This window comes from Barbatula barbatula, assembly GCF_947034865.1.
Source record: "Barbatula barbatula genome assembly, chromosome: 14".
NCBI lineage: Eukaryota > Metazoa > Chordata > Actinopteri > Cypriniformes > Nemacheilidae > Barbatula > Barbatula barbatula.
Genome location: NC_136777.1, coordinates 16,925,076 through 16,950,452, shown reverse-complemented (window position 1 = coordinate 16,950,452; position 25,377 = coordinate 16,925,076). Strand labels below are relative to the sequence as shown.

The window sequence follows — 25,377 nt, the reverse complement described above, 5'->3', positions numbered from 1 at the left end:
ATTAATTTGTAATCATGCAATTAATTACATTTCATATGAATCAATTGACAGCCTTAAATATAAAAAAATATAATGTAGGTATAAATGACGGCTCCTGTATGGTAGTATAGGAGGGGAAAAAAACCTGAATATGCCACCCTGTGTGGATCTTCACTGACCCTTGGACACATCACCCGCTGCTTGACCAAAAAGCACGGAGGGCATTTCATGGAAATGTCAAGCAGTGACTGCCAGAGCCAGCGCTCCAGATTCTGTGTGTCTTAGATTTAGTAATGGAGGTTGCACTGAAATTCTGTTTATTACAATAGATCTGAAAACGTGTTTCACTTCTTCAGCTGGTCATTGTGATTCTCCTGATCACATTGTTAACGGCCACATCAGCGGCGATGGGTCCAGTTACAGAGACACGGTTGTTTATCAATGCAACCTGGGTTTTCGACTCATAGGGACGTCGGTTCGAATCTGCCAACAGGACCACAGGTGGTCAGGGCAAGCCCCAGTGTGTGTTCGTGAGTGTCCTTTTACCTTCTTATTATACATCTTCAATCGCAATTGTTTAAAGGGTCAGTTGTGTCATCGTTTATTCAGCCTCATGTCATTCAAAACCTGTATATGACTCTGTGAAACACAAAAGAAGATCTTATGAGAAATGTCTTTGTGGTTTTGTGTTTATACAATGAAGTTCAACAGGGTTCAATGTTGTTTGGTTATCAACATGTCTTTTGTGTTCTGATGAAGAAACAAACTCATACAGGTTTAAAATGACATGAGGGTTTAAAGTCCCTCATGGTTTAAATGGTTTATCAATGACGGTCCTTCTCTTTTTAAAAATCATGTGCCCTCGTAATCTTCAATTCAAATCTGAAAATGCACTTCCGTCCTGAAATAACTATAAGTCTTAAATGACGTATATAGATGGCTTGGGCGATGCATCCGTTAACTCCTCCCAGTTCATTTTAAAATGCAACGGGTGTTTTTGTACATCCAATCAAATCGCAGAGAAAGACGGACCCATTATTTTTCTAATTCAAAATTCCATTTCACTTGGAAATGCGGAAGTAAAAACGATCACAACTTCCGGTTCATGGGGACTTTAAAAATTATGAAATAGTTTTCATTTTTGGGTGAACTATCACTAACTTGGATGTCAGTGAATGTTTCATCAAAACAGCCAAACAAGCCTTTGATTTCAAAGCTTAAACAAAATTACGTTTTTTTTACAACTGGGTGAGGTTGATTTGAGGTTCATGTAAAAGTCTTGAGATGTAGATTATTATCTTTGTTGTAAACTTCCACTTTTTTATTTTATTTATCTCAATAAGAGTCACGATATTTGAGATTTGTTATATGATGAAAAGCCATTATTTAACATATACTGTATTAATGGAAGAACATCTTCCATCATCATCAAACAGGAAGCGATTGACTCTCTTCTGTTTATCAACAGCTATAACCTGTGGCCACCCTGGAAACCCTGCAAATGGCCGAACTAATGGGAGTGAGTTTAATCTGAACGACGTCGTCAACTTCACCTGCAACACGGGCTATTTGTTGCACGGTGCACCCCGAGCTCAGTGTCGCATGAACGGACAGTGGAGCAACCCCCTGCCCGTGTGCAAAGGTAAGAAAATCTTCCCGACACACTCTATGCGCAGTGCTTTCAGGCAGCCTTGCCCAGATTGTCATTTCGAATCTCAACTGAGACTCAGTCTCGGACGCTGTCTTGTTATGCGAGAAGCTACTTAGTAAAGCTGTTTAACACCCACAAGCTCATGGGCTTAGCATTAACAGAGCGAAACCAACATCTGTGCTCGGCAGTCTGACTCAGCCTTTGAATGACAACAAGCAATGTGCAAATAATTCTCTTTATGTCACTTTCTGTTTTGACGTGCGGATTTGAAAGTCAAATGGGTCTGCAGCCACCCGCTTGACATGGCGAGATGCTTTCTGACATTAAGCGGGAGTAACTATGCGCGTCTTGTCACTTTAATGATTAATTAATGTGCCAGGGAAGTTGTTGATGGTGGCCTACTGAAATTGAATCGTGACTGCAAATGGATCCAGGTCAACAGATCTAAGATGGACAATTCTCTAAAGGCCGAGCTTTGTCTTGTCCCGCTAGGCATCCATATTTGCAGCTATTTCAGTCACAGGATACCAAATTTACTTGAATGGGGGAGATCATTTTTGTAAATAGGGGCTGTTCGTTTACACGACAATGGCATTTTGTGGGACTGCAAACCTTTAAAAATGTGCCTCATTTGGTTTCCATGTAAATGTGAAAACGCAAACACTGAAGTCATACGCCAAATATGTTCAGTGTGTAGGTACAGGACTGTGTGCTTGTGTTACGTTATACATACTTCTTAATGTTTTCCAGCAAAAAAGTACATTTATTGCATCACCACGACCAGCGGAAACATATTATGTACATTTGCTCAATTTTGTTTCCACATATGATGGGTAGTTGACGAATAACTCAAACATGTGTCCTATGGTTTGACACATTTTTTATATTATTACTATTAATATTTATCATATAAAATAGCAAAAGTATGATTTGTCTTTGTTTTTTTTCTAAATTTCTGCAGTCACACCATGAAACAAATTTGATTGACAGTGGGTATTAAAAAACACATTTAGGTTCAACCTGAATATGCTCATGTGCGTAGACGCGTAGTGTTTCTTTGTAAATTGACATTGCCAATACTGGACTGGCATTCAGAATGCATTTTCTGCATCCCGATTTTCATAATATCCGTTCTTATTAGTTTCGAAAATAGAATTAGTATGTACCAAATCATAGTATGCTGAAATGAGTATTCTCAAAGTACCCTGATGGTCTACTGTTTTCGGTGAAAATTTGAAGTGTGAATCCATGGACACTTATTATACTTTTATACTTATTTTTATTAACTTGTTTTTCCTTAGCCTTATTCTTACACTGAACTGGCCCTCAGATCAAATAAAAGTGTCTCACAATAAAAAACAGCAAAGCAATAACAGGTGCCAATTATCAGGTTTTCACCTGTTTTTCCACCGTCTTCTTTCCCATGGGACTTAATTGAATGCCGAGACATTGACAGCTGCCACCCAGGCAAAGCTGGCAGGTTTGTTTCCTCTGGTCTCAACTTCAATCTTTTTTTAACCGAAGGGCAGTAACTGAATTTGTATCTGCACTGCGTGCCAGAAACAGCATGTGCCGGTTTCCAGTAGAGAAAAATCTTAACATGGCCACATGATCTTTGGAATTCTGTCAGGATAGCGTAGAAAGTATCAGCTCATCATGTACAGAATCCCACATGCTCTCCACATGCACTTGTGTCAACTTTGCAACGGAAATGCACTTGAGATGAGTTCCAGATATACAGGACAAAAAGAAACTTCACACTTAATACAGTGCACACATAATCTTAAGACCCGAGTGTTGTGAGTTGATTGAAATTTCTCTTGAAACTGCACCAGCGATTCCTCTGTTCAACCCCTCCATTGATTGTTGTTCTTTCTCTCTTCACTTTTGCTCGGTCTGTTTTATCTCGCAGTGGTAAACTGTTCTGATCCGGGCTTCGTGGAGAACGCCATTCGTCACTCTCAACAGCGCTACCCAGAGAGCTTCAACTGCAGAAACACAGTGATGTATCATTGCAAGAAGGGCTTCTACCTCCTCGGCTCATCCGTTCTCACCTGCCGGTCAAATGGTTTCTGGGACAGATCGCTTCCTAAGTGCCTTTGTGAGTGAAGCTTTGCTGTTTCCAAATATATGCACGCATTCACAAACTGAGACCCTAACGCCCACAACATTGCATTTTTAGTGTTTTGTAGCGGTGGGTGAAATAGTTACCCAAACCTGACACGTCACATTAAGGAGCCTTCAGTGACCTACACACTGGTCGATTTTTACTTTCCTTGCACATGCCTGGATACACGTGTCACAGTTATTATCATGTGATTGTGAGTAGGCTCTAGTAGAAGCCGTGGTGTTTCCATGGCAATCGTAAGAACAGAAATACTGCATTAATGTGACAGGCTTTGTTTAATGATATGCCAAACAATAACTTCTCAGAAGTACCTTACATGCAAGATGTTCCCTTCTCCCTCACCCCCACAGCTATATCCTGCGGTGACCCCGGCACGCCTCCGTCCGCTCTCATGTCGGGCCAGAAGTTCACCTACAGAGCCGTGGTGCATTACTCGTGCGGTCAGGGCCGATCTCTGGTGGGGAACGCCACGCGCCAGTGTCTGGAGGATGGCCGATGGAGCGGCACACCGCCCTACTGCTCAGGTACATCCATCAGCAGGTGGCAGAGCGTCGGGGCTGGACACCGGAGCCTTGACAGACAGCTGATCTTTAAGCTGCTGTCTGAGTGCCTCAGCTTACTTTAAGATCTCTTGTGCTAAGACAGACGTACAAGTCTAAAGTTTGAACAGTAACTGCTGTTGACATTCGTGTAGACTAAGTACTTTTTTTCTGAAGCTCAGATTGAAATGAACATCTTGTACATTTTGTGTTTATGTAATCCTGTTATGCATTTAGAAATTGAACGTTATGTACTGTTTTAGAAAGTTAGAAAGTAAACCAGGCTGTATTGCCGAGGAGCACAACAGTATGATTACTGAAATGAAATCTTATTCCTGTTGTTTGTAGACAAGGTTAAGTGGTGATATAGGTCTCCAATAAAAATCAAGTAGGAGTTAAATTTTATGTAACAAAGAACAAAGACTTTGATAACCATTTACAATCTTTAAGAACAATCCACCCATCAGATGAAACGAGACGCTGTTAAAATAGAAACCTGTCCTTTGTTTATCATTGACTATGTTAATCATTTTAAGTTGTAACATTGTTTTTTTCTATTTTCAAATGCATCCTTGTTTCAAATCAAAGTCTGTAATGTTGTGATTCATCCAGAAGCTGCTCATAAGCTTTAAAATAATAAAGCAAAATAGCTGACGCAGCTGAAAAAGTGGGTGATCTCTGTATATAAAAATCCCCTTGTCTTTTGTCCAACATCCAGGTGATAATCCTGGATTCTGTGGAGATCCAGGAATTCCTCCTCGCGGATCTCGTCTCGGAGAGGAGTTTAAACATAAAAGCCTTTTAAGGTTTACATGCGAGGCTGGATACACGCTGATCGGCTCATCTGAGCGCACCTGCCTGCAGAACGGCTCCTGGAGCGGAACTCAACCCGTCTGCGAAGGTGATTCATCCGGCACCAGCACTCACACGCTTCTTTCTTCCAGTGCAGAAGTTTTTCTATTGAGAAACCCGCTTGCTTGAGAAGACCGCCAGGGGTCTTTTAGTTTATGCTTTTAAAGAGGTTCTAATGCAATCTAAGAACGAAATCAGACTTGAGTTACAGCATGGTCTCTTTGTTTTTCTGAGCCTGCTCGCCTAGCTCTTTTCCTCAGTTGTACATTATAATTAATGTAAAATTGATCTTTTGATGCTAACAGGCCTTAAACCTGTAATTGCCAGTTAACTCAATGACTCTGCGTAGAGGAGCTGTACAATAGGACCTGTCATTAACATGGTGTGTAATGATACGCTGCTCTAATAAGGATTTGTGAATAGCCCGCTGTTGCTATGCAAATAATGGAGGTTTTGACACGATTTAAACTTTCTTTAAAGTTTGTTTCACATTAAATGAAAGTTTAAAGCGTTTCCTTAATTACAAACAAATGACGGGTTTAAAGGGATAAATCCACCCTTTATCCACCCTCATTCACTTCCTAAATTCTTCGAAAATATAAAATTTTGTTTTCAACAAAACAAATAAATGACACAATAATTTGTCCTTCCATGGTAGTCAATAGGTGTCCCAGAAATGTCAGTTGCTAACATTCTTCCAAATATCTTTCTATGTGTTCAGCAAATCATAGGAATGTAACAAGTTGAGGATGAGTAATTCATGACAGAATGTTCCATTTTTGTGTGAAGTATCCCTTTAAAATCAATGAAGCAGCTGCATAGATTCTCTAAAATAGAGAGTTTATTAGGTGTGAATAGTATAGTTAGTGATCTAGTTTTTAGTTTAGTGTGTCTTTAGTTCACACAGTGGTCCTCAAATTATTATTTACGAATGATATGTATTAATATGTATTATTAAAATGTATGCATGAATGTTATTCATATTCCCTGCAGTTTTTCTCCAAGCTATTCTTACACAAACGCAGGACTCTTTTTTACATACATAGCTTATGTATAACGTTAGACATGATGTAATAAAGCACTTGTGGAGGAATATTGTCATGGCTGAAGGGCATTGTTAGTTTTTACCCTGCCATAAACACAAACCTCACAAATATATTAGGGGCACACATGTCTATTAAAAAGTATTTGTATATGTAAATACGGTCATTCAAAGGCATCTTCCCATTAATAGATAGGGCTGAGGAACCATTGATCATGATCAATGTCATTCAGAATAAAAGTTTGTGTATAATGCGTGTGTACTGTGCATATAAATTTTGTATTTATAAACACATACACGTATACATATATATTTAAGAAAATTATAAAAATATATGTTTATAATTGAACTTGTATATATTTAAATATACATTTATACATGCAAATATATACATATACAGATACAAAATTAATGTACAAACTTTTATTCTGAATGCGATTAATCAGCCCGCGCCTGACAAAAAATGGTAACAGAAAGTCGCTGTGTAACAAAAATAGCTATGACACTGACAGTCTTTCAGAAAGCCAAAGAGGTCTGAGCTGTATCCAGAACGCAAACTCTCTCTTTTATAAGCAGTTAATGAACTTTTTGTTTTACTTGCACCAACTTGTATTGTATCTCCAAGTCTGTTATTTTGTATGATTGTTCAGCCCTTACTTATTACAAAATGATATTGTGTTATTCTCCAATGAAAACCAATAATAACCAATAATGAACCTGCAGCATTCAGGAAACAGGAAATATTTGTATCTTATTTTGAAAAGAAAACAACCATCTGCCCAGGAGCGACTCCACGTGTTGTATCATTAATTTATTTGTTTGTTTTCACAGCTACAGACGATCGGCGCATGTATTGTGTGAAAGAAATCAATACGATGCATTATTCAGAGAACATTCATAATTGAATAAGGCCTTTAACAGATAGCCGAGACTGATCACCACGGGAGGGGAACTCAACAGCAGACCTCAGTGCAATCATGGGAGTACAAACTGTACTTCCTAGAGAGACGACAAGAAACGCAACCTGTTGCCGTTTAGAACTAATGGCTTAAAGTTTGGAAATATATCTGTTTACAGCAGACCTCCGCTGGGAACTCATTAACTCTTAATTGTTCCACTTTTTCCTCTATTTTCCTGACTCTTTGTTCATTCCGAGAAGATACGGAGGCCATATTAAAGCTACAAAGTTTCATACAAAAAAATTAAGAGGGTACAATACGTGTGAAGCGACTCCTAGTGATTGAAATAACACTTTATGGATGATTATCAGGATCATAATGATCTTCGCAACTTAACCAACAACCGCTGGCCTGTTTATTTATTCAGTAGATGCCGTTGAAAAAAATGTAGCCCTTGAAGCATGAAAGCGCTCTTAATTTCACGTTCCTCATTGCAGCAGAAATGTAAATGAATAATTAAAATATTATTTGCGTTGCGTGTGAATCGTTGTCATTTAGAAGAGCGTTTGTGAAACCTTTGTCGAATATGGATACTCCACCAATTAAAGGCCGTTTTTTCGCACATCTCTGTGGTGTTATAATTAAGCACATTAGAGTGAAGCATTTCTGCTGCCCTTATTTGATAACGCCACTTCAAAGTATGAAAAAAGCTCCAACTAATTGGAATTGGAAGCAAGTTGGTCTACATTGCCAACAACACTCCGTGGGCTTTAAAACACGCCGCTTCTGCTGTAATTTGATGTGTTTTGCTTGCGGTGCGAGCCCTGGGATATGTTTCAAACAAAGCCGCTCTCTCACAATCGTTGCGTTCCATCCCCGTTTGGCTGCGGTCTTTTACTCTTCTCACATTTAGGTTTTAAACTCTTTGATTGTCTTCCCAGCTGTGTCCTGTGGAAACCCAGGAACGCCAGCCTACGCCAAGATCGTCTTCAGCGACGGCATGCTGTTTTCCAGCTTCGTGACGTACGCCTGCTGGGAGGGCTACAAGACCTCCGGCCTCACCACACGTCACTGCACGACCAACGGCACGTGGACCGGCTCGGCACCCGACTGCATCGGTCAGAACGGCAAAACCTCTCTGCAGCATTTCATCTGTGCTGCTGTGATTCCACTGGTTTAGAAAATCACTGCAGACTATATCAGCGAAACACAGATCTATTTATTTCATTTGGGAATGTGCGTCGCAAGAGCATAGAGGGAAAATGCAAAGATTGTGTGTTTGATGTCTGAAGTAGGCATCCATTGACCAATATGAAATTTGGTTGCAACTTCTATTGACTTTTTCTGTCTTAATAACTGTGATATAACCTATTTTTATAACTTTGAGTCTGTTTGTATCCTTTAAAAAGGAACAAAACAGATGAGATCTCGATAATGTGTCAGTTATCTCATACACTAGGCTTCATTTAGATTAAATGGAGTGCAAATGGAAATGTCTCATCTCACATATGTCTCCATTAGAATTTCAGAAGAGATCTCAACAATGACAAAAACTGAGCTCCGATTTGTATAGTCTACAATCAAAAGTCAATATTATTGAAGATCTCAATATAAACCTTAAATATGAAATCTAGTTACACTTCCTTCATTTTAGGCCTCCAAACCTTTTGTATTACAACAAATGTTACGTTTGTTTCTATTTGAATGCATCTTATACAATTTTTCAATTCAGCCGTAAATGAGCTGTTGTTTAGCTTCCATCACTTTACTGAAAATGCATGTTATAGCAAACTTGTTACCAACTACATCCAACTATAGCTTAGCTACAAAGAATGGAACAGTTTAAAACAGCTTCCACAATACTGGTTGGAAGTATTTAGAAACCAGTCAAAACTACACTGTGAATCAGATGTCAGGCAAAAGCTGACAGAAAGGATAAGCGAGTGAGACATGACCGCTTTCACAGCCTTTACGACAACACAAGCATCATGAATCCGGTAATGGAGACATGCACGATTTCATTTCTCTCCACGCTCTCCATCATCACAGCGTTTGACCTGCCAGAGACAGCAAAGCCCACTAAAGCACAACATATGTCAAGTCATTTACATTGCACAGTGTCTCTCTCAAACCACAAGAACTTTGCACTTTTCCATAATCGCTAGCTGCGCTGCTGCCAAATGTTGCCACTTAATAATGTTGAATGAAGAAAAAGAATATGGAAATTACATTCATTTATCTTAGCAGATGCTTTTGCAATTTAACAAAGTGGGAAACAATATTAGCAGCAAAGTTTTGCCGAGCCCACTAAACTACTGTGCAAGACATTACTGTGAAAAACTATAACAGTAATATTAAATATAGCTGCAAGCAGCGGCACAGGTCCACGTCACGCAAGTCACCACACCGGAACGACGCCTAACCACACCGGCCACTCAGTTGATGTGCTTGACCCAGGATCCCGAGGAGAGCTGTCAGAGCTTTAAACATTAACAAGGGCCAATCTCCGAACGGGTTAGAACGAGAGCAGAAATAAAATGTATTTGAGAAACAGATTGCATAGGGGGGAATGGACCCAAGAAGATAGTTTTCCATAATAATGCACAAAATGTTACATGGAGTCAGAATAGTTTTATTCGAGAAAGATACAATGTTACAGGCACGGTCAACTTTGTAGAGATATTTCCTGAAAAATCTACCTACACAAAAAATTGTAATTCGGCCATTTCTGTCCAAAGATCACACGAGCGGAGCTTGGCAATAAATGGAACACATTTGTCCAATGAGCAGCGAAAAAAATATATACACTACTAACAGTTGTCATGTCTTTTCAGTTATCAGCTGTGGGGATTCCGGTTCGATCGCCAACGGAATCTACATGGGAACCGATTTCACATTTAACAAAACCGTCCACTATCGCTGTAACCCCGGGTACGTCATGGAGCCTCCCGGTTCATCCGCTCTCCGCTGCGGTAAAGATGGAACATGGAACCAGACCAAGCCAAGCTGCGGAGGTAAAGTCAACTCTCTACTCCATTCGAAGCAATTCACAGTTTCCTCTTCAGTTTGATGTGGAAGTGCAGGCAGAGAGGACATAACTTGTTGTCGCTTTGCAAACGGTGCCATGAGAGCTCTTTAAAGATCTACTAACATTGTGGAGTTCTTGGCATCCTAACATCAAAAGCCTTTCAGATGTTTTTTGATCTTGTTTTTTGACTTGTCTGGCAAGTGAGATTATTCACTTACGAACTCCGAGGGGATGTTGCCATGAAATGTGTAGGATCTATGTTATCAGTTGTCAGAATGAAATTACATCAAGCGGCGAGTGGTGCAATGCAGACAAGCTCAGCCTCCTCAGGATGGGTTTCTTTTTAGAAAACATCAGATGTATGTTGTTGGACGCAGGACGAAATGAGCTGCACGCTTGCTATTCAGAGTGATTTCAGCATGTGATTCCATTTAATCATCGTTGTTGATCCCATTTAAGTCAAAAGTATTCACTTCCTCCCATTGGCAAACTGAACATAATGATCGAGGAAGGCAAATAAATAGCTTGAAGCCTGTTATGTTCGTGCAGTATTGTTTAAGATTTACCCTCCCCTGCTCTGAATTAGAAAAAGATTGGATTGGAAGTGTTGGATTTGCGCACGTTATTGGTGTGTAGTTTAAGCATAAGCTTTTTTAGGTTTGTGCAATTTTGTCCTTATTCTGTTTGGTCAGTATGGATCTAACATCCATAGCCGTGTTTCCATCGACCTTGTTTATGCGCATTTTTTATTGAAAATTTCCTGGAAACCAAATTTCAAAAGAAAAAATTTTAATTCGCTAAAACGTTTTTACGACCGCTTGAGGTGTTTTTTCTTTTGTGCGAATAATAGGAGACGGAAATGCATTTGTTGAATAAATTCCTCCAAAAAGTAATGTATCTGCACTTATGATATGGCGTAACCTGACTAACCAGAGTACGAATCCTGCTACACAGCTTCTGAAATGTTGTTATGGTCATTCTTAAAAGTACTTTTGTAATTGCCTCTTCCCAAACAGCAGGCATCCACAAACGCACAGCATTTATTGTGTTTCGTCTGCTTCTGCAAGTCATTATTATATATGAGAATTATTATATTCAGTGACTTCTCTTACTTTTCTTACCGCTATTAAGTGCCAGTTTATTAGTAAGTGATATTCCAATTTTTATATTTATTGCGAAGTGCTGTCATTTTTGGCATAAGCTAAATTTGCAGTTTAGGATGGAAACTAGGTTAATGTTGCCTGTTGTGCTGTGCTGTCTCCAGACTATAGAAGTATAGCAATACCATCGTCATTGTCTTTCCAGAGAAAAAGTGAGTAATTACAGCTTTGGTTTGTTGTGGTTTGGGACAGTATCCCAGTCCACTGTCATGCAGCAGGATGTGAGCAGGATGTGAGCAGCAGGATGTTAGCCCAGTCCCACATTTTGAGATGGTGTTCTGTCAACCATAGTATTAATTTCTGAACCAAGTTATGCAGCTCTCCAGTCAGAGATGGCAATCCCTATAACCGATCAAATTCTATGGCCACACAGAAATGAGGCTTGATGAATATGTAAATCGACAGAAACTTCAAGAAAACAACTCAATATAGCCTTTTTATACTTTTCAAAAATAGTATGTGTGAAACTAGTAGAGGACACTTCAGTAGAGTTTGTGGTGATCTGTGCATTGACCTGTTAGCGGACAGGAATGTTGGTATTCTGAACTGAACAGTTTTGCCCGATGAAGAAATTCTGCACTGTAAATTGAATCTAAAAGAAGAACAGAAATTTCAACATCCATATCTCTTATTAACCGAGTTAGTAAAGGTGTTATGTTAACGTCCTGAAGTATTACAACATTTGTGTAAACATGAGCAAAAATGTGTGATTTCTACAGTGTTTTTGATGGATAAATGTTTTATATTACCCACTTGGTTTAAAGTGATATTCATGCAAAAATGAAAATTCTGTCGTCATTTTCTCTCCCTCAGGTAGTTCCAAACCTGTATGACTTACTGTATTTGTTCTGCTAAACACACAGGAAGATATTTGGAAGAATGTCAGTAAATAAACAGATCTCATCCCCCATTTACTGCCATGGTAGGGAAATATTATATTATGGGCGTCTCAGAGTTGTTCCGAACAAAGAAATGTATAGAGATTTGCAACAATCTGAGGGTGAGCAAATGAAGATTGAATTGTAATTTTTGGGTGAACTATCCCTTTAAGGTCAATTTGTAATGTACATTTTGCATTGTATTTTTTTAGCAACTTCTGAAAATGTTACCCTAAAAACAATTCTGTTATAACGAGATTATGACATTTTATATCGGTGTCAAATAAGAAGACAATGTTGGGTGCAAGGAGTATAGTAAATGAGGATGATACTGATGATATCTATTTTAATTTCAGTAATCATGTGTGGCCAGCCACCATCTATCCGCTACGGGCGAGTGGAGGGCTCTGATCTTCAGTGGGGGTCCAGCGTGACCTACAGCTGTTTTGAAGGCTACCAGCTTTCTTCGCCCGGAATTGCCACATGTGAGGGGAACGGCACGTGGCGGGGCGACATCCCTCAGTGTCTGCGTGAGTACCGTTCGTCTCTTATGCATCAACACTACCCCCAACATTTCGCCATTCATGACACAGTGTCTCCGTTTCCCGGTGGTTCATTGTGAAAAAGATCAAAAAATGCTGGTGGGGAAAAAGTGCAGAAATCAACCCTATTAGCTTCTCAATTACAGTAAAATGATAACAGTCAGGAGTTCCTTTAGTCTAGCTGAGATTTTTTGAAACGATTTGATTCATATTGGCGATCTCTTTTCCAATGTACCAATCCAGGTACGAAACATATTGAGCGGGCTTTGTTCTGATCATACTGGCCTCATTGTCATTCACACACATTAAAGATGGCGACTTCTCTTCCAAGACCTTAAAATTGACCTCTTACAAAGCAGTATGTACAGATTTGAAATGTGTTCATTTGTTGAAATGTAAAACCTGCTCATCCATAAATTTTGAATCCGCTTTGTGTTAAACTAAGTGAAATGTTAGTGACAGGTGAGGTCAACTTCACAAATCTGTAGGGATGGGCAGTATCCTGAACATGAATGAAATGAATTTGAGGTACCTCACTCTGGCTTTTTTCTCTTTTATTTGGAACTTGGATGATAGAATCTATAATGAACGGAAAACAACTGAGATGCTTTTAAAGCCATGTTGGTGTTGCTCGGTCACCTGTTAGGCCTTCTACATGATGTGCCCAACAGCACCCCTTAGGATGTTTATTCCCTGGCCTCCTCTGGGACACGTCTGTTGTGGAATATATTTCCACTTCGCTCAATGTCTTTGTGTCTTTCATACAAAAAGATTCCTGCCCACAGATGGATTCGCAGATATATCTACTATGGTATAAAACACATATTAAAATCATTACGACTTAGATTACTATTGTCATATACAGATTTAGAGCCGGCTGTTGTTGTTTTCTTCACCGTGCCGGTGTATTGTTAAGAGCTATTGTGTGGCTGTAATGGAAGTTTCATGGCTTGACTGAAATTTTGTGAAACGCGGGCCGCAACACATCATAAAACTGTTTTGACGTTTTCGATACAAGTGTCAACACATCACAAATGAATGTGGACTATCCGCGGCTTTAATGCCTGTAGCGCTCGATGTGCAGCTTCTTAATCTCACTGCCTTTTATTGTAAGCTTTTTTTTTTATCAAAATGTCAGCCGTTAAAGCAGAAGTCCTTGTCAAAAGTGCCAGAAAAGAAGCAGTAATGGAGAGATGGATTGTCGTATAGACGTTTGTTTATGTTGTTAAGATGAACCCGTTACTGCGCATACGCACTTGTGACCCCAACTGAACTTCCAGTACACATTTACAAACAATAGAGCGCCTGTAGATTATTTCTGATAACAAACAAAAGAAACGAGAAGAACCGTAACTTGGCTAAACTTGTCTCTCCAATATTTAGATTTTAGACTGTGATACCAAGCTCAACCGCTAGATGTCAATATGGTTTGTTTAAATATCTCAAAACTACAGGACCCATTCAACGAATTGTGTATTTAATAAACGATTTGTTGAATTTTGTTATACAGTAAAATAATAATACAAATGACATTTAAATAAAATATAGTTATATTATTAGACACTAGCTAAACACAAGCATCCGATGAAACACTCTATTACAGAAAGTATGACGAAACCTAAATATTAGATTCTTTAAAGCCATTTTGATGCGTGTGTTTTATAGCCGTGCTGTGTGGTGATCCAGGCACCCCCGCTGAGGGTTACATGGAGGGTCGACAGTTCACCTACAAATCTGAGGTGTCATTCTACTGCAGACCCCAGTTTCTGCTGGTGGGCTCCTCCAGAAGAGTGTGTCATGCGGACGGCTTGTGGAGTGGAATCCAACCTTCCTGCATCGGTGAGTCACTGCATACTGATCATGCGGTGCACCGCAATACTCCAACACTTTTGAGTGTCAGTTGATCAATTGACAGCAATTTTGCAAATACAATATTTTTGTTGACGCCAAATTGAGTTTGATTTCCATTTCTAGATCCAGCCAACAACGCATGTAAAGATCCGGGAACCCCAGCGTATGGAATTCCGGTTCAGGCTCAGGGATTTGAGGTCAGCGAGGTTTAACAAATGATATATTTAGCGTTCGGCTTTGTTTCAATTTCCTTGATTTCGTTTTTTCACCTCGAATTCTTTCAGATCGGAAGTAAAGTTTTCTTCAGATGTCGGAAAAATTATCACATACTCGGCTCAACAACGCGAACATGTTTAGAAAATTTAACATGGAGTGGGATGCAGCCGGAGTGTGTTGGTGAGTATTTACATATCAAGGAGTGCTGCAGGGATGACATATTTTTATTAAGTGAGCGTCGCCTTTGTTACCTCAACAAAAAAAACTATGGAATATTTCAATAGACTTTGGATTATCACAAAAAAGAAGAGAAAAGTTTCTGATAGTCACATGTTTTTTGTCCAACGTGACAACTTTTACCAATTAACACATTATTTATGATTTTTGTAAAGCCTACTTGTAAATAGAATCTCACCTTTGGCTTTAAACAGAATATACCAGGGTAGCACAAGATCAATATCACCACCAAGATTGGTGCCAACGAACCAATGTTTTTTACTTTGTACCCACACACAAGTAGAACACAAGTCCTTTCTTGGAATTGAGAAACAACCCTTGTTTCATTGACATACAAAGCAATCCCATAATGCTTTGTCAGCATGTTATTCAGTATCCCCGTCAAAACCAAGTATTTTGTAGTCAGTTTGAAGACTAGAAGACTATGGTCTTTAGTGTAGTGTTCAAAATAGCCGGGAGGCGTCTCGTCTCACTGAGGTTTGGACCATAGCCATGTGTGAAACCAGGGGCCTTATTTATAAATCGTGCATTCAAATTTATAACAACGGTCTTTGGCGTAGAAAAGTGCTTAGCGCCACATCAGGGTCAAACCAGATGTATGCACAATTGCTTGTCCGAGTGCTGCAGGTTTTGGGAAATATAAGTCATTCTTGCCATTTGTAAAGGATTTGGACGTTGACAGGTGTTCAATGACATTAATTAGACATTGTTAAAAGGGAGAAATCTGAAAATGTTAGCAGCACGAGATCTTAACGCAGGAGAGCATTGTTTGAAGACACACAGATTACAAATCAGTTGGGCTGAGGGGGATGTCAAAGACGGCTTTGCTGGAAAGAAGTTTGAATTGATCAGAGATGTTCTCCGAGCGTTCGGCGCCGTGCACTTGATCCTTGGCACTTTTACCATCGCAGCGATTATCTTTTAAGCTTCGTGACACTTTTGAACGGGAGCGATCAGGAATTGAACCGAAGCGAGATCGCCGGCCTTAGCAGAAAAAATTAAACCTAGCTGGCTTGTACATAAATTTGAGATTTGTGGGCTGGCTTGACAGCGTGCCCCACTGAATCCCCCGGGCCTCTCGTCCGTGTAAAGCGGTCAAACTGTCAGGAGCTGAGAGGCAGGAGGAATTGAGTCGAGGCAAATTGAGGTACGAGGGCTTGGCTCATATATTATGGACGCTGGCGGCACTCGTGGCGTGGCTTTATCTTGACTCTCATAATATGCTGCGGAGAGTCGGCTGTAAATCATTTCCATATTACTTTCATTGGGATTCTCTTCATTTTCTTCGGGTTTAGAGCCAGCGCTCATATCTTATCAGAATGTGCAGATCTGGATTACGCATTATTCAAAAGCTCTGTCATTGTCAGTTATATGAAAGCTGTCAATGTTAATGAATTCTCCATTTAAAGTAATATCACAGCTTTACTTGATAAATAGATGTATTAAGCATACCCCACAATATTTATTTTAAAATGAAATGCTTCGAAACAGGTTTCTGAAACACTCCCCTTGCCTGCTATTGTTAATAAAGAAAGAAACAAACAAACAGACTTAATGGTTGCTAACAGGCAGGGTGGTTTGCTCAGACGGTACAATGTATTAATAGCCACGATTTTACTTTGAGGGAAATCAATGAAAGGCTTACTTAAACTTCTCTGTGTTAAGCTGGGAAAGGACAAAGTGTTTAAAGATCAAAAAGAATGGCAGACTTTAACAACTTCGACAAAATAAAGAGATAAAATTAGTAAAGCATTCAACAGCTCCACCATAATCTGCCACCCAAACATTTGTACAAGCTTTAAAAAAATGAAGTGGCTGTTTTCCCAGCTGGTATTCAGGAACATGTCACAAATGGAAATTGTCGTATTGTTTTTTAAGAATTTGTAAAGCTGTCACACTGGTGATATCATGAAAGCGACGCTTTAAAAAGACTTCAGGGTTTATGTGAACTCACGTCATAGGAAGTGTTTTCTCATTCTCTTTCAGCTCATGCCTGTAGGCAGTCTGAGACGCCGTCTCATGTAGATGTGAAGGCTATAGATCTGCCCACTATAGGCTACACCCTCATGTATACTTGTCAGGATGGCTTCTACTTGTCTGGAGGGTCCGAACACAGAACCTGCAAGGCAGACGGGAAGTGGTCTGGCAAACCACCAGTCTGCAAAGGTAAAAACACAAGAATATATTAATTTTTTCCATATTCACACATTTTTTTTATGCTAGAACGGTTTATAGTGAACTGGGTGATATTGAAATCCTGTGATCGACTGAATTGAAAAAGTAAATAAAATAAATGAACACATAGCCAATGAAGTCTGTTTTAGCTATAGTCGATTATGGGATTTTTAACATTGCTTTCCAAACAAACCATTAAGAAAAATCACCATCCGCGTGTTTACATTATTTCTTGTAATTGTAATTATTTCTTATAATTGTACTGTTTTAAGACCAAACCAAGTTGATCGAAGTTGAAGTGTCATTGTAATATAGTGCATGCTGTTGCTTAATGGGTCATTCTTACTATTCAGGACCATTTCAGAGAATTAACTTTCCATAAAAATGCAACACTTTTCTCAGTTAAGCATGCATCAGGAATTATTAAAATTGTATTCCTAGTACATATCATAGTGTTCCATGGTGGAGATTGTCTTAATTAATAAGACAAGCCTTTAATAAGACAAAACAATATTCCATATAATGCCTTGGGGACTCAAATGGCAACAAACAGTAGGAATGACCTGAATATATTTTATCACTGAGTGTTAAAACCGACACAGAAGCGAGTCATTCTCAAAGAAACAAAAGCAAGACTGTGATTTTGTGACGTTACTGTGGTGCAGTCTGGATCTGCAAATGTCAAATGATCAATTATTTGCTCTTCCTAGTTGGACCGAAAATAAACAGCAAATCAAACGAGGACTCCGACCTGCAAAAAAACAAGATTCGCGGTATGAAACCTTTTCGGACTTTCATTTAGTTGTCATCGGAATAAAAACCTTGACCTACGGTGAGGTGAATCATGGTAATTTGAAGAATGGCCTATTTGGAAATGCAATAGTCAAGTTAAAGGTGAAGTGTGTCATTTCTTCAGCATTAAAATACTATGTGCAGACTCGCATAGAGGTGACGTCCCTGAAGAGAGTAATGTCTTTTTAAAGATTGCCCCATTTGTTTGCGTGGTCTGACACGGTGTTCTGGTGTGAATTTGGCTTGGAACGCACTCTTCAGCGAGATATTGACTAGTTTCTGAATGATGGCGGCCGGAGACGATGAGTGTTTGGGGAACCTGTAGGAAAACAGTCATTATTTCTGTAGTTCCCTTGATACTGTTAGAAGCACAGAAGTGACACACTTTACCTTTAAACCACACGCAAGTAAAACAAACGCATAGACGTCATTGCATTGGATGCAAAACTTGTTTTATGGTAGAGACTTTTGGTAACACTTTCTAGAAAGGCTGTTTGTATAATGCATTGTTACAAAATGCAATTATATCAAAAAGTTGTTAAACAATGCAACTGCATTGATTCAATTGAGGCCACTCCTAAAATGTTATTTTTGTGATGGGCTGTATAGTGCCATTATCAACCTGTAACTTCCAATGCAGTTTTCTGTTTCGCAAAAGCTTCTTTGAAAGCCAAAATGTCAAAAACAACAGTAGGATTTATTTAATTTTCCCATTTTTAAGTAAAACGCTTGATCTAATAACAAAAAATAAGTAAATCCTACTAGTTGTTTTTTTTACAGTAAGCCAAAAGCGGTTCTTCTATGGCATTGCCTGATAATGGGTGGGTGGGTGTCCAGATTCTTTGGGGACCACTCTTCATTATGCTTATATTGTAGGTACATATTTGAATGGGTGTATCGTTGTGTTCAGTCCCAGCAGATGTGTTCTCATTGAACTCCGCTTGGGCTGGATTTTATGAGTACCTGGGCAAGAGACAAGCTGCCACAATAACAGTCAATGCATTCAACGGCACCACCAGCAGAGTGAACATCACGCTTCTCGAACAGAGCGGCGTACAGATCAAACTCTCCGGTGAGCTTCAACTTTCTGCCACGTTTTGATGATGTCATACTTCTTATAGAGAATCGTGTCGTGTTGTTTTAATCTATATGGTGACCAATCTGAAACCGGATTATACAGAAATAAGCACGGACACATACTGTACTGTAATCCATCAACCATTTTTTGTACACGTCAAGCTAAAACCGCATTGTGAGTTGAGTAAATAAATGTGACCAAGAACTGTTGAAGCAGCAAAATCACTACTGTAAAGTTCTTTAGATCCAAGTTGTCAACTTGTGGTGTTTAATACTCTTCTAATGAACTATATCCTGACCGAGAACGATTTTCTCCCTTTAATTAAATTAGCATTGCATTTTATTTCTCCATTCACTCCCAATCTCCCATCAGTGTCAACACGTTTCCAATTCAACTTCATTATTCAGAAGAATTCAGCAGGTTTTGATGGCTCTTAATGTTTTTGCATTTACCTTCTTCACCCACTTCAGGCACTGTAAGCTGTTTTTAATGAAGAAGCACACATGAATTGCCGGCACTAGCTGACAGATATCACTGATATAGGTGTCCTGAGAAATCACAGTGCCACTGCCCCAGGCTTTGTGAACATCAAGAATGAAAGCAATAGTCAGGGGAGGGTGACTTTAGGGAAGTTGAGATTACAAATGCGAGTTTGCAAAAGGTGCAATTTCAGATCACGGTTAATTTGACGTCTGTTCATCTTTTTCTTCTTTTTGTTATGCAGGGACTTACAAGAAAGAAGAAAACCATCTGCTATTGAAAGTTTACCAGATGAAAGGGCCAACAGAACAATATTTTAGTAAATTCAAAAACGATAACTGGGCAATGGATGGATATGTAAGTAGCACAAGACCATCCTTCAGAAAGTTACAGTAATGTTTTTTTTTACAGCGGCTGTGATTTGCACTCATTTTTGATCTTATAAAATATTTGATACTTTGTTTTGGCACAGTGACATCATCGTGCCGTCACTCCGTTGACTAACAAGATGTGTCCCTGTTTTTCTGTGTAGGTGACGGCTGAGTCGGAGAAGAAAATGTTTGTATACCAAGGCCACATTCACAGCAAGGATTTTGGGAAGTTTCAGTTAACAAGACAAGGTAGAAATGCTCACCGATTGTAAAGAATTCTTTCTTTTTTGTAGTTTTTTGGAGGATCGAATGACAGAAGTGCAATATAATAAACATAACTATATCTTTGGAGGTGTAAAAAGACCACACATGATGAAACGTTACGTTTGTATTATCTTAGAAAGAGCTATGTCTATCTATATACTCCGCGGTCCCCCTTACATGAAATTCGGCATGTTGTTTCTAGAGTTGCCCAAAACTGACAAACTGCTCTACAGAGCGGTTGTGAAGACATCTGTGTTAGTTCTTGTCTTCGAAAGGGAGCTGGAGCCATTGGTTGCAATTCACAACCTCACCACTAAATGAAGCGAAAATCTCCACATTGCTCCTTTGAGGAACAACGCTAAATTCTAAACACATATGCTGCAAATTCAATCATTGTTTCCTATTTCTCAGGTCTTATTACGACAGATATGGATTCATCTAACCCTTACTATGGCACAAACAGCAGCTCGGTGGCGGCTGCCATTCTAGTGCCCTTCTTTGCCCTCATATTGTCAGGCTTTGCCTTCTACCTCTACAAACACAGGTAAGAGAAACAGTTTACCGCAGTGGTGATGTGGGAAACTCCTGTGCCGTGTCTGTAATTGTGTCTGATATCAGCGCTGCCTGCAGTCAGTAATTAAAAACTCTGCAAGCAATAAACGCCATTGAGCTCCAACAAAAGCAATGTCGAAATAAAAGCATGGGAGTTTTCCTACATAAACAAAACAATGTGACAAAATTGTCATGAAGCATGACAGTTCCACGTTATTAAAATAAATAAAAAAATTGGCAGGGCACTATCACAAGGCACAGATGACAATGAGAGATCCAAAGACCTGGCCAGCTCCAGGTAAGACACCGGAAGCCATCACAACAGGCGACGCAACCCTTTTACCTCCATCTTCATTGTCTGCATTTGATTTCCTCATGTCGTCTGAGATAGGGCCGGGCGCAGGGATTGTGGGAAATGAAACTCATGGTTTTGCTTTATGTGGTTGAGTTGCTTTTAGCCAGAGGAACTTAACATCAAATCGAGGCTATTTATTTAGATGTAAAACATTATGAATCATGTTATCAATAGGCAGATGAGCTAAAGTTGTATGGGTTTAGAGCATCGATAAGTAAGTAGTTCTGTAGTTTAATTATATAGGAGGACAGAATCGGATAGAGAAAGGAATCTTTAATGTTTGTTAATATGTCAATGTGGTCATACAATTTTAAAACGTAGTACAATATATTGTTGCTGTCATGTGGAAATATTGTATCCTCATATTTTATTATCACGTTGGCCACCCTTTACAGATATTTATGCCATGAAAAGAATTAGGAACAGTTCACCCAAAAATTTTAATTCTCATTTACTCACCCTCGATTTCCAAATCTGTATAGATGTCTTTGTTCCGTTGAACACAAAATAAGACATTTTAAAAGAAAGTTGGAAAGCAACTTTTGACTACCATTGTCATTTTCCCTATATGGTGGTCAATGGAGGACTGTTTGGTAACAAGCAGTTGTCCAAATATCTTTCTCTGCCTTCAACCAAACAAAGAAATGTATGAAAGTTTTAATTTTTGGGTGAACTATCCCTTTAAGCCAAACTTGTGATTAAACTCAGTTTGAACCTCAAAGCCACAATCTCAACTCTGACTACATGAAGCTATATGAAGTTTAATCTTTATCCTGAATATAAGTGGTTTTTAACACACAAGGTTTCCTCCCGTAGGCAACAATATTTTCAGCAACAGGCATCATTTCTTAACACTCATGATCATTGATGTCTTAACATCATATGCATCTTTAATCACCGTGTTTTATTATCGGTGATTTGATATCAGTGTTTGTTATGTTTACCTTGAAGATGTGGAAGAGTCTCCAAACGCGCTCAAAAAGCTTTGTTGAAAAGTTTTTCATAGTATAAAACACAACTTGCCATTCTATTGAGTCAAAAAAGGAGAATAGCCAACCATTGTTTTTTCTATGAATCTGTGCTTGGTTTTAACCCATTGTTGGGTCATATTTAAACCGTTTTCTGGATTCATTTATTCCAACGTCTGTCCATTTTTGACCCGTGGGCATTAGTTAAAACGTAAAAGCATATCAGGAGGAAAGCTTAGTTCATTTGACTCATGTGCTTCATTCAGGTGCTCAGTCATGTGTCATTTGGCATCATGTTGTTACATGTTTGTGGTGTCATTTTTTTGATTTGAACTTGACCGTGAGTGAGATCTGAGAGCCACAGTGACAGATTTTCAGTGTGGAACTATAATTCCAGCCTTTTCTTTTGAATTTATTTTTGGAAAAATCATTCGTGCAGAGCTATTCTTTTAACTGATTTTGTTGACGTAGGAAGCTGTGGATTTAACTATGATCCTTGAATCTAACACGCTAACACATTTGTCACACGCCATTGTTGGATGAAACATCATGCTAATTTTGTTTAAAGCTTTATGTAACATTTCTAATGTTTATGTTGTTCTTCCATATATATTAAGTAAACAATACACCCAAATATGTGCTAACAGTACATTTCTGAACGTCCTGTTGTACTGAATCCTGACCATGTGGCATTTTTCCAATTTCAGAACAAGACCAAAAGTTCAGTACAATGGATACGCCGGTCACGAGAACACAAACGGTCAAGCTTCATTTGAAAATCCCATGTATGATACAAACATGAAGCCGACCGAGGCGAAGGCTGTGAGATTTGACACGACGCTCAATACAGTCTGCACAGTAGTATAACCTTCATTATTAGCTGTGGGCCGGCACCCCGCTGTGCCTCATGGGTAAACGGCAGACGGATGAGTGGATCCGTGTGTGTAAGACACTGACACTCCTCTACCACTGACTGCACTTGCTGCAGATGCCGACTTTTATCACAAGCTTACAATGGACGTATAAACTCACTTGAAAACGATGACTATTTTTTACAGAAAAATTTGAAAAAATTGAAATAAACACACATCAAAGAAAGAAGACTTTGACATTTTCGTCCAGAACTGAGGCCAACCTTCTTTCTGGAATCCGTGGCACTTAAAGGATGAAGGCTTTTATCTCCAGTTTTTTTTATGTATTTCCCCCATCAAAGAAACTTCCTAGGAAAGATACTGAAGTGTCTTTGAACGCCACAAAGTTGTTGACAATGTATTTTCTTCAGTGAAGACAAACCACAAATCGAGAAAGCAACTTGACTATTGTGGCGCAGCACACTAAAAGACCTCTCCACTGAGGTGGGGACAAAACGCTACAAGAAGCTATAAATGAGACTTCAACCGGCGTGTTGAAAAAATACAAAAACTTTATCGCACAAATTTTGCACTAGTATGAAATGGATATGAAATCAGCGTGTCGGAGGAAACAAACAAATCGAAAAAATATATACAGGGTTTTACTAACCATATGTATTTAAACATAAACCCATATCCATAGAGAGCATGATGTCATGCTACGGCTATCGAGGGAAAAACTGAATTTATTTTTTGAAATGAAGTTCTGTTTATGTTTACAGCGTGGTAAGGACACAGTTGAACACATTTCGTTTTGTTACATGTCACATCGCGCGCGTGTGCATGCGTTACTTCTGGCATGTCTGCTCTAGCAAACGTGACTGCTCGGACAAATTGAATCTTTAAATTGGGAATCATAATAGCTTTTGCTCACCGATTTGCTTTCATTACTTATAATATATACCTCGTGCAGAAGGACATGACGTCGATGGCGCAAATTTTGTGTGGATGCCAATACAAGATTGATCGGAGCCCACGAGTTGAACCCTTATCTCCCTCGTGTACGAGTCTGAACCGCACCGTCTCTCCACGCCCACCATTTCCATCCGAGATCAAACTTATTCCCGAAGAAACACTGCCTTATTAGATTCACAAGCATGACTCGGCCATACCGGTTCCCAGTGACCCATATCATGAGAACATTAACCTGCGTAGGGCTGCGGGGTGCATATTCACTGTGATTTAAATGTCATGAGCGTGCATGTGCTAAAACGGCAAGTGCTCCCATTTTCCCATAACGTCAACTACTGTTGCCTGTTTCTCCGACGCTGTTACCATATGCACTTGACCTCTACAGTACACATCGATGGCTTATAGCATAAAACGTGCACAATGACATCATGGTAGATTCGCTATGGGATATCATTTTCACTTTGATTGTATTTTCAATCAAAAGAACTATTGCGTTTGGTTGCGTCATGCTCTCAGATCGAATAGTTTTGTGTGCGTGTCGGATTATAGCAGATAATCCACATCTTGCCTTTTCTCAGGCTTGCTGCAATAACGTTTCTTAGTTTGGTTCGGTTATGTATGGTTTCGTTTTCTCACAACTGTAAAATAGTTTTGCGACTGTCGAACTGTACAGCCGCCTTCAACGTGTCCATCACGCTACTCGCCATCCGATCATGTGCTGCTGACTTGAAGTAGGTGCAAAAGATGTTTTTGTACAGAAATATATTTTTTATGCAGAATTTGTAAAATTATTAAATATGCTGTACTTTTTTGAGGTAAAATTGTAGGTAAAATTGTTAAAATAAATGTTTTTACTGTACAAAAATGTAAATTAATTGTTTATCTACCCATAAGTATATATCTATGGTTTCAAATTTTCCAACAAATGTCAATATGTACGAGCTTTTATTAAATATTCGGCTCGTACGTGTTCTTTGACGTGAGAAAAATGATGACCCTAGACAACTGTACTGCAGATTGTTAAATGACAAATATTTTGAAAAGTATTATTTGAGATTAATATTAAACGTTTTCTAAAAGTACACTGTGTGTTTTAAGTTATTTGATTTATTTTTATTTGTGTGTATTTTTATTAGCATAAAATCACAGCTTATCATCGCTTTCTAACCATACAACTAGTGATTTTCTTTTAATATATATGTAGTTACAGTGTAACTACACAAATTTCAGTTGCTTGTAATTATGGACAATTTACCGTTATTGTTAAAGTCCCTGTCGTTTTTACTTCCGTATCTTACCGCATTTCCAAGTGAAATGTTTTTTTATGAGAAAAACAGTGGGCGTGGCGTTTATGTTTTTCTGGGATTTGATTGGATGCATAAAGGTTTTGAAGATTATGAGGGCACGTGCATTTTTATAAGAGAATGACCCACATATTTAAACTATTTACAAGAAACGCTGCAATATTTAAAATAGGCATAGTCATTTCTTTATCACTGACACTTTAAAGTAAATAC

The 25,377-nt window shown here is 39.0% G+C and overlaps 1 protein-coding gene across 1 annotated transcript in view; it reads left to right on the top strand.

Moving 5' to 3' along the window:
* LOC306903531 (CUB and sushi domain-containing protein 1) overlaps window positions 1–22,904 on the top strand; it is a gene marked incomplete at both ends in the record, with an annotated part of 362,445 nt that extends 339,541 nt beyond the window's left edge. Inside the window, 19 exons of the mRNA XM_079472788.1 lie at window positions 336–509; window positions 1,448–1,621; window positions 3,543–3,731; window positions 4,109–4,282; window positions 5,016–5,198; window positions 8,032–8,208; window positions 9,925–10,104; window positions 12,513–12,686; window positions 14,364–14,537; window positions 14,673–14,746; window positions 14,834–14,945; window positions 16,989–17,168; window positions 17,888–17,950; window positions 18,880–19,041; window positions 19,772–19,884; window positions 20,060–20,147; window positions 20,574–20,706; window positions 20,956–21,012; window positions 22,745–22,904. Of these exons, the coding sequence (XP_079328914.1) occupies window positions 336–509; window positions 1,448–1,621; window positions 3,543–3,731; window positions 4,109–4,282; window positions 5,016–5,198; window positions 8,032–8,208; window positions 9,925–10,104; window positions 12,513–12,686; window positions 14,364–14,537; window positions 14,673–14,746; window positions 14,834–14,945; window positions 16,989–17,168; window positions 17,888–17,950; window positions 18,880–19,041; window positions 19,772–19,884; window positions 20,060–20,147; window positions 20,574–20,706; window positions 20,956–21,012; window positions 22,745–22,904 (2,741 nt within the window). The remainder of the gene's footprint in view (window positions 1–335; window positions 510–1,447; window positions 1,622–3,542; window positions 3,732–4,108; window positions 4,283–5,015; window positions 5,199–8,031; window positions 8,209–9,924; window positions 10,105–12,512; window positions 12,687–14,363; window positions 14,538–14,672; window positions 14,747–14,833; window positions 14,946–16,988; window positions 17,169–17,887; window positions 17,951–18,879; window positions 19,042–19,771; window positions 19,885–20,059; window positions 20,148–20,573; window positions 20,707–20,955; window positions 21,013–22,744) is intronic.
* Window positions 22,905–25,377: the final 2,473 nt, after the last annotated feature.